The sequence below is a fragment of the Arachis hypogaea genome, chromosome 12, assembly GCF_003086295.3.
Source record: "Arachis hypogaea cultivar Tifrunner chromosome 12, arahy.Tifrunner.gnm2.J5K5, whole genome shotgun sequence".
Lineage (NCBI taxonomy): Eukaryota > Viridiplantae > Streptophyta > Magnoliopsida > Fabales > Fabaceae > Arachis > Arachis hypogaea.
In genome coordinates this window covers 115,186,234-115,196,418 of record NC_092047.1, presented here as the reverse complement: position 1 = coordinate 115,196,418, position 10,185 = coordinate 115,186,234, and the positions used below count along the sequence as shown (strand labels likewise).

Genomic DNA, 10,185 nt, shown 5'->3' with positions numbered 1-10,185 from the left:
ATGGCACCGTTAGTGAAGATGATGATCTTGACTTTCTTCCTTATAGCGTTGTCGTCAAAGTTATCACCCCTCCCACGCCACAGCCTTCCTCCACCACCACCATCACCAAGTGATGGCTTGTCCCTCGAGCTCATCCCGCCCCATTCCCCAAAATCTCCATTTTACAAAAAGACCCATCATTCCTCCTTAGGCATAGTAAATCCCCTCATTTCCCCTTCCAAACAAGGCGGCATGTTAATTAGCGTTGGTATTGGCACCGGGGACGATGGTACTGCCCCTTACAAATCTTACCTTTTGAGGCTGGACACTGGAACCGACCTAACATGGATCCAGTGTGAGGAGTGTAACATTGAAGATGAAAACCACAGGTGCTATAGCCAAAGAGGTGAACCATATCCAAATAGCAAGTCAGGAAGCTACCGACCTGTGCCTAAAAGCCACCCCTTCTGCCTTCCGGGAGACTACGACGAGGAAAGAGGCCGTTGCACATATTCGATCCAGAACTTTGAATATGGCCTCAACAGCTCAGGCGTGCTTGCCGCTGATACGTTCACATTCCCCTCACCAACGGGTACTGCGCGGGTGAACAATATTGGCTTTGGGTGTGGTTATAAGAACTATAACCCAAGCGCCAGTCATGATTATGAAGTAACAGGGGTTTTTGGCATGAGCCGTGGGTTTCGTTCTTTTCTCAGGCAATATCAATATGAGAGGTTTTCTTATTGCCTGGCTCCCTATGTGAAAAACGAAAACCCTCCCCAAACCTACCTGAGGTTTGGCTCAGAAGTGAGGCCGCCGCCAACATACTTCCAGACGCTGGATCTTCTCATGCTTGGGTCAAACAAATATTACTATTATGTGGAGTTGGAAGACCTCGGGGTAAACAGCCAGAGGCTTCGGATTGATCGGACCAAGTTTGGAAATCAGCCGTTACTTCTTGACACTGGCTTTCCCGGTTCATATTTTCTGAACGCTGTCCATGAAGAACTTGTGGGTAAACTAGACAGCATTTTAATTACTGCAGCTGGGGAGTTCAGTAAGATTATCCGTGATGACAGCAGCATTTGCTATAAGAGAATGAGGAAGCCACCACAAGGATTTACTCCCAACATACCAAGTGTCAATTACTTTTTCAAGGGAGGTGCTCATCTCAATTTGCCTCCTCAGAATGTTTTTGAAAGGATGGAAGTAACTGAAAGCACGACAAGGAGAGTCAGAGAATGGTTCTATTTGAACATTTTCTCAAGCCAGATCAAAAACATCTTAGGTGCCTACCAACAAACTGACTTCAAGTTTATTTTTGAGTAAATATTCAATCCGGTCCTTGTCCATTTTTACGAAGAATAAAGCGATTCTTATCCAAAAAAAAAGGGATGCTTCAAACCTCAACCTTTTTATTTTGGGACAATATGATCCCTCTATTTAAAAAACTATTTAAATAATAATAAAAATTGGTTTTGTATCTTTTTTTATAGGAATGGCTTTGTCTTTCGTGAAAATGGACGATGACCGAATTTGGTGTTTACTCAAAAATAAATTTGAAGTCAGCTTGTTGGTAGGCACCTAAGTTGTTTTTGATCTAGCTTGAGAAAATGTTCAAACAGAACCATTCTCTGACTCTTCCTGTGGTGCTTTCAGTTACTTCCATCCTTTCAAAAACATTCTGAGGAGGCAAATCGAGATGAACACCTCTCTTGAAAAAGTAATTGACACTTGATATGTTGGGGAGTAAATCCTTGTGGTGGCTTCCTCATTCTCTTACAGCAAATAAGGTGCGATTTGGTCTAGAGAATTGTGCTCTTAACAGTTAGCGCCCACTTGTGTCAACAAAATAAATGCTTTCTATAAACCCAATCTCAGCATTGCATTATGTAGGATTCATATAAACCTTTAGTCAACTCGTGATTTACTTCTTAAGTTTGTCTAGTTTTCATCATCAGAAGGACTATATCAGTGTGTTATCAACTCAAGTAATTAACTGCTTCTTGTGGTTAGATTATTTAAAATGGTTTCTTTTGTTTGTCTTTAAGTTCAATTAAAAAAAAATCCAATTTAGATATAATTTTATTTTTTATTAACCTTAACATATATGATCTTTCGATCTTTTCTTTGAACATTATGACTTAATCTTTTATGCTACAAAAAATTAAAGTATAATTTTCAACAAGTACACTATATTATTACATACTATCAGTATTTTGTTATAGAGATTTAACAAAATTAATATTAAGATTAAAACTATATAAACCATCAATTAAAGTACTATGTTCATATTTATTAATCGCTAAATGGACTTCTCAATAATATCTTATTGAAAATATTAGTAACTTTAGCCATAAAATTCTTTGTATTGTCTATCGTCATCAATCATCATCACGTTCCTACTAAGGTTGAGTACGAGTCGAGTTGGTTTGGATTTATGGTAAAATTAGAATCGAACCAATTGAATTATAATTAGTTCAATTTGATTCGAATTTACGTTTTGTTGTATATGTATCCGAATCGAACCAAATCGATTAAGAATGGATTGATTCGATTCGTGTAATTGGATACCCGATCAAACAAAAATTCATAAAAAAAAATAAAAAAACAAAATTTTTATCTTAAAAATTTTCAAGTACAATAAACATGTAAAATCAATAGAAATAATCCAAACATATTAAATACCAAATACATTAAAACCTAAACACATTAAATACAATGGGAGTGGTTGCACTTGGAGAAGTACTTCCAACAACAGAATCACTTACAGGTAAGGTGAGGTTTGAGAAAGTTCTACTAGGGTTTACTTAGGGTGAGAAAACCGCTACTAGTGTTAGAGTTACTGGGTGAGAAACTCAAAATCATTAAGAGGCATATATATATATATATATATATATATATATATATATATATATATATATATATATATATATATTAAATTTTTATTTTTTACTTAATTAATATATGATCGGATTCACGGGTTGATTTGGATTTCGCACATCCAAAATCATTATCCGAATTAATTACTAGAGAAAGACATAAGTTTAGTTCAAATCGGATTTGATTATCCATTAGTTCCAACATCAACTTAATTGGTTCGCTTCGAATTTAGACGAATAATTGAAATATCGAATATCCGCTACACATTAAATACAATGGGAGTGGTTGCACTTGGAGAAGTACTTCCAACAACAGAATCACTTACAGGTAAGGTGAGGTTTGAGAAAGTTCTACTAGGGTTTACTTAGGGTGAGAAAACCGCTACTAGTGTTAGAGTTACTGGGTGAGAAACTCAAAATCATTAAGAGGCATATATATATATATATATATATATATTTTAATTTTTTATTTTTTACTTAATTAATATATGATCGGATTCACGGGTTGATTTGGATTTCGCACATCCAAAATCATTATCCGAATTAATTACTAGAGAAAGACATAAGTTTAGTTCAAATCGGATTTGATTATCCATTAGTTCCAACATCAACTTAATTGGTTCGCTTCGAATTTAGACGAATAATTGAAATATCGAATATCCGCTACCCATACTCACCCCTAGTTCCTATTTTTTCAACACTCTCATAAAGAGATTTTGAGGTCTTTCGTGTTTTTGTTTTTCTTTTCACAATTATATGTTAAGTAAGATAATTCATCAATTAGAAAGTTCAATCATATATCCCTATACGCACAAAAAAATTATTACTAAATCAATCATATATATTTATAAATAAGTATATGTATTATTTAATTCAATTATCGATCAATTTTTCATAGATATAATATTAATTTTTTTTTCGTTGATAAATTTATTAGCATTATAAACATTTGTGATACAAATAATAATTTATTCTTAAGCTTAATCCGTTACGCATTTTATTTTATTAGTTATGATTTAAATATTACAATTCCTATCATATATGAGTTATTTATCTGATAATTTAAGTAATTCAAAGTTCTTCTCTTTATAAAAAATATGTTGCTTTGTGTTTCTTTATCTAAAAAATATGGCCTTTCGTTTATGCTTAGTAAAACATGGATTTTTCATATTCTATCTGAACCAATTACTTTTAACTTAGTAAATAATCAAATTTAATAGGATTAGATTTCATTTGACTTGTTTTATTTAGTGGTTGGATAAAGTTTCAAATAATTTTAAATTTGAAGCAGTTGGAGATAGAAATAAAAATTGTTATTATTTATATTTAATTTTCGGGTTTGTTATATTTAGTGATAGATTTAGTGGTTTTTGATAAAAAAAAAAATTCATTAATAAAATAAAACAAAAATTGAGTTTCAACAATATGCTATTTGAAATAACAATGCATAGTGTTTTTTCATAAACCAAAAATTGGTTCTTGGAAAATGATACTTTGAATAAATTAAATTTAGCCATTATTCAATTAAACAAGTATGTGTATTTAGTGGTTGATTCACTTGATTGGATTCTTTTTTATCATTTGAAATATTTAATTGAAAAGGAGCGATCTAATATTTTAGAACAAAACGATAGAAGTAGTAGAAATTATTGGCAGATCTTTCAAGTGCTACAAAAAGTAGAATGATATTGATCTCTTTAGTTGTGTGGATCACTACAAGAGAGGTAGAGAATTGCGGCGGTTTTTGGCATGATTAGCAGCGATTTTAAACTGCTGCAAAAACCAATTCTGACGGTTAAGTAAACCATCCTGGATAGTGGTGCGGGCAATTGTTTTAGTGGCGATTTCCAGCAACCGTTTCTATAACCGCCGCTGTTTCACTATTTTATGGCAGATAATTTGGAGGTGGCTTAATTAAAACCGCCGCTATATAGGACTATTATCATTAACTCTCTGTTTAGCAGCGGATGAATAACTGCCGCTATTTGAAGTGTTTTTCCAGCGATTTTTAATATGCTGCAACGATGGGCAACAGTGGCGCACGGTGGAGCAGCGACGTCAGGGTTTTATGCACTACCATTTGAATTCATGGGTTTTTGTAGCTGTGGGGGAATTGTTGGTTATAAGATAAAAAATAGATTATCAGCGGTTCTTCATGCAGTAGCCGCTAATCAATCAGATGTTGTGGCACATGGATGTCAATTGATGTTATCTCTGATATCTGCGGTAGTTGGATTAACGGCCGATAATTTTTGGCCGGTATCCTTCGTGTCCCTTGTAGTGGATGATAATGCTAATATAATTAAGATTAATTTTGTCTCTAATATTTGATTTTCTTTTATGTTTTTTGTCTTTTCTTTTCTAGTTGCTCTAGTTAGTTCTTCACTTCAAACGGTTGTATTGAGCTCCTTTTGTTAAAAAACAAAAAGTACGTGTATTTAGTGTAGTGTTTGTTATTTCTATGTTTGAAGAATAGACCAAAAACCACCTTATAATTATTACTAGTGTATGAACACGAAAATGCGATACGTAAAATACTTAATGTAATCGTAACAACTAATAGGAAGGGCTAAGATTAATATGGCTTATTTGTACAATGTGTACAATGGGCTATATGAGTTACAAAATGAACATCACCCATAATATTCAGAATAATCATCCGGGTAGTAGGGATAATAAACGTCTCATGTCATAAAACCAATCATTCCAAAAGCTTAAACTGATTTTGGGGAAAGGATCTAGAGCTCTGATACCATGTCATGATATCACTCATCCTAGAAACTTACACTGATGGAAAAAGGTAACACTAATGGTTATATCTCTAATACTTCCTAAATTTCTATTGTACGCATTGTACAAATATTCCATTAGCTCCATGTACTACATAAGGGAATTGATTGCATAAGGGCATTTGAAACACATCAGTTAAACCATACAAACAACATATGGGAAGAAATACATTACCTGATAATATAGTATTAACATATATTTCTGAAACAGTAATAATGTGTATTAAGCAAATAACAACTTTGGCATTTAAACAAAAAAAAAAAATTACATCGCAATGTACTAACTATACAAAAAATCCTTTCCCGATTAGCATCAGCAAAATGACAAAAAAAATTCTCTAAAAGTCCACCACCTACCCTTTGTATGTCAACCTGAATTTCAAATGGAAAGGTTGATAAATAATTAGAATAATCAGAATAATTTTCACAGATGAAACTTACTGTTCACACATGAAAATAATTAGAATCATTTTCACATTAAAAAATAGTTGACATATCAATATATATTATGTCATTTGGCCAAATGTACGAAACTATTTAACAGGATTTCAACTAATATATATTAAAATGATGCGAATTACCTTTAACTAATAATATAAATACTAAAATGATATGCAAAGAAGATAATTAAGATATTTATATATTATTATATATGTTTCAAAATTTAGTCAAATACATAAAAAAAATGTTAACTAAATCTTATTTTATACTATTAGCGTGTTAACTTCGATAAATCAAGTTTAATCCCAATCAATTGTGATCAGCAGTGGACCGACAACATGTGCAGTTTATTGGAATGTAAAGAGGCGAACCTTTCAGTTAGATATCTTGGCATTCTTCTAGGAGCGAACCCAAGGCTGGTCAAGACATGGAAACCGATAATTGACAAGGTTGAGGAAAAGCTCAGTTTGTGGAAGGTAAAGGTGCTGGATAAAGTGGGTAAGTTAGTCCTTATAAAGTCTGTACTGAATAGCTTGCCAGTGTACTACTTGAGTTTGTACAAGATGCCGAGGGCTGTGGCAGAAAAGTTGATATCGCTACAGAGAAAATTCCTATGGAGTAAGGAGAAAGGTAGGAATGGTATAGCTCTAGTTAAGTGGGAAGTGGTTCAGGCCCCTAAAAAAGAGGGTGGATTGTGGGTAGGTGATGCAGTTATTAGAAACGCTGCTCTACTCTTCAAGTGGTGGTGGCATTTTTCAAAGGAGGAATGTCCATTATGGAAGAAGGTTGTATGCTCCTGTTATGACTTAAATCCCAATATGATGTTATCAGCTCAGCCACTACCTACTAGTGGGGAACCATGGAAGGATATATGTCAGTTGCAGCTGAAGGATAACAATGTAAGAGACAAGATGATTGCAGGTTTGTCTATGGAGGTGGGTGATGGTAGGAGGACTCGATTCTGGAAAGATTTCTGGTTACAAGGTGGGTCGCTCAAGATGAGATTTTCGAGACTTTTCTCTGTTTCAAATCAGAAAGGATCTGTAATAGGGGATTGTGGATTTTGGGATGGGTCATAGTGGATTTGAAACTTCTAGTGGAGGTGAGACTTATATCATTGGGAGTTAGGATTAGTCGAGACTTTGCATGAGTGCTTAAGACCTGTTAAACTAGCATGTACTAAGCAAGACAGAGTAGTTTGGAAGTTTGACAAGGAAGGGATTTTTTCAACTAACTCTTTTGTGCAGGTGGTGCAGTCAGATACTCTTCCGGAGGATATCACCAGCTACAGCTTCACCAGAACTATATGGAAAGGTTTGGTGCCACCACGAGTGGAGTTATTTATTTGGTTTGTTTTGATAGGAAGAGTGAACACTAAAGAAAGACTACTTAGATTTGGAATAATTAGTCACGGAGATAACATATGTGTGTTATGTAAAAGAGATGTTGAATATATTCACCACTTGTTTCTGGGTTGTGAGTTTACTTGGCAGGTGTGGTGTCGATGACTGTCTGATTTCGGGAGAGCGTGGTCTATTCCGAGCTCACTAAAAGAACATTTTGAGAGTTGGACAGGCGTTGTAAACAGAAAAGAGGAGCGGAACAAGTGGATGATATGCTTCTTTGCGGTTATTTGGCATGTCTGCCTAGAGAGGAACATTCGGATTTTTAATTCCAAAGAAGGTGGTCCATAAGAGGTGTTTCAAAGTTCTTTGACGAGTTATAGAGAGTGGAGTAGTGTGGATCCCTTTTGTTGTTGATGGCACTATCGGAGATGACATCAGGAATAGTTTAATTGCTTTAGTTTTTCTTCCATTTTGATCATGACTACATTTCGCTGTCTAATGCTCCACTATACTGTGTTGAGCTCTCTTGTTAAAAAAAAAGTTCTCGCTTGGACCTTTCGTTGCCAGAACGCCGCCTCGCTACTATTACATTGCGCCACGAACGTTGCCACTGAAGAGAGCTCTCGTGCGAATGCCGTAGAATTAATTTAATACTTGAAATATAATCAGATTTCTTTTAAATTCTTAAAAATTGTATGGTTTATAAACCAGAAATTATACTTAACCTTTTAACATAATTAATTAAATAAAAATTAACGGTTAATTAAATTAAAAAAAAAAACTGAATTACTAAAAAATTGAAATTTAATTACCTAGAATTTGACATCATGAATTGAGTAATTGCTGTGCATCTTGTAATCTCGGTGAAATCGAAACGTATCAAGCATTAACTAATGATAATCATGGTATGCATGATTTGGGGGGAAGAGCCGTTATGCTCTATGCGGAAGGTTCGGAAAAAACAGTCACTTGTGAACTAATTGGGCTGAGAAGGGAGCCCACAAATGCAACACCAAAGAGGCCATGCGGAGAAACGAATTGGGCCATATGCAACAACATACAGCATGGGGGCAAGCAGGAAATATTGGGCCCAACAACTAAGGAGAAATCAGGTACGGGTCAACGGGCCGTGGGGGATCAATCGGGTCGGACACCACTGGGAGCTGCGGATCGCGATTCTCCAGATCTGGCTGGCATGGGAGAAAGATGCGGCGCCCTTGGAGATGTTCCAGTCGCTGGAAGGCGGGAAGTGATCGAAGGGGAAGGCCGTGGAGGGGTTGGACTCGGCGTGAACCGGGGGGGGCAGATGCTGTGTGCAGGGAACGTCTGCCTCCAAACAAGCGTGACCAGTGCTATTGAGGACGCGGGGAGTGACGTCGGCGGTGGGGAGGAGATTCCTTCAGCGGCGGTCAACCACGGTCTGTGTGGCACTTCAGCTCATCAGGTGGCAGGGGGAGAACGCAGTGACAAACTACCTAAGGTCAGCAGGGGTGGAGGTGCGATATTGGTTGGTGAAACCGAAGGGATGCACGGGAAGCATGGCGCCAGAGCAAGGAATGTTCCCTGGAGTGAACGAAGGCCGGGTACACCTCAATACTGTGTGCAAACCGGTAAAATGCTCTGCAGTCAGATTGAAGACGACATTGGAGAGACTGAACCGGGCCAAGAGGAAAAGGGGAATGATGAGGAAGCAAGTGACAATGAGCAAACCGATGTGGAGGAGCAACTAGTAGAAAATAAAAAGATGTGGGAGTGGTACACAAATCAGGAGCGAGATTATACAACGAAGAAGATGACATTATAGCAATTCTACAAGCATAGAACGAAGAAATAGCTCGCAAAAGAAAAATGGCAAAGCAGAGAGTGAAAATGAGACGGTGCAGTCCCAACATGCAAAACAGGTGTGTAAAATAATTTTAAAATGATATTCAATTCATGGAATGTTAGGGGGTTGAGGGGAGATGGGAAGTTAAGAATGGTGGAAGGACCTAAGGAATAAACATAGGGTACAAATGTTAGGTCTCATTGAAACTAAAAGGCAGATAGTGACAAGATTTGACGTTGCAAGAATATGGGGACAAGGTAGTCCAGGTTGGGAATATGTAGGCTCTGATGGGGCATCTGATGGACTATTGTTAATTTGGGACGAGGTGATGTTTAACTTAAATAACTGCTATAAGGGAGAGAGGTGGTTGTGTGTGGAAGACATGATATTAAAAAATAGTTTCAACTGTGCGTTTGTCTTGGTATATGGTGCACATGATAGAGATGAGAAGATTCATGTATGGGAGGAGCTGAGCTATATAGCGGGGTTATGTCAGGTTTCGTGCTGCTTTATGGGAGACTTTAATGAAATAGTACATGCAGAGGAACAGAGAGGTACTACTGGTTTGACACGATCTGCGGAAGATTTTAAGTTTTGGATACAGGACATGAAATTAGTGGATCTGCCGCTCACTGACCGGAAGTTTACATGGTTTCACGGGCGTTCTTGCAGCCGCATAATAGAGTTTTGGTTAGTTTGGAATGGCTAGAAGAGTTCCCAGAGGCACATTTGCGAGGTGGACCAAGGGGTTTGTCAGATCACTGCCCACTAATAGTGGAGGGTAGGAAGCTACGAGGTGGTCCGAGGCCGTTCCGGAGCCTTGATTCGTGGTTTACACACGAGGGCTTTCTCAGGATGGTAAAGAAGGAATGGAGAGATTTGGGGGAGCTACAGTTCACAGATAAATTGAAGGCGCTGACAGA

The 10,185-nt window shown here is 36.8% G+C and overlaps 1 protein-coding gene across 1 annotated transcript; it reads left to right on the top strand.

The window, feature by feature from the left end:
- On the top strand, positions 1-1,308 carry LOC112730635 (aspartic proteinase nepenthesin-2-like). The gene has a single exon (XM_025780702.1). It carries the CDS (start codon positions 1-3, stop codon positions 1,306-1,308), a length of 1,308 nt encoding a protein of 435 aa, XP_025636487.1.
- Positions 1,309-10,185: the final 8,877 nt, after the last annotated feature.

Bases quoted from the DNA above. Each gene is read 5' to 3' on its own strand.
- LOC112730635 (XM_025780702.1), top strand. From the start codon at position 1: ATGGCACCGTTAGTGAAGATGATGATCTTGACTTTCTTCCTTATAGCG.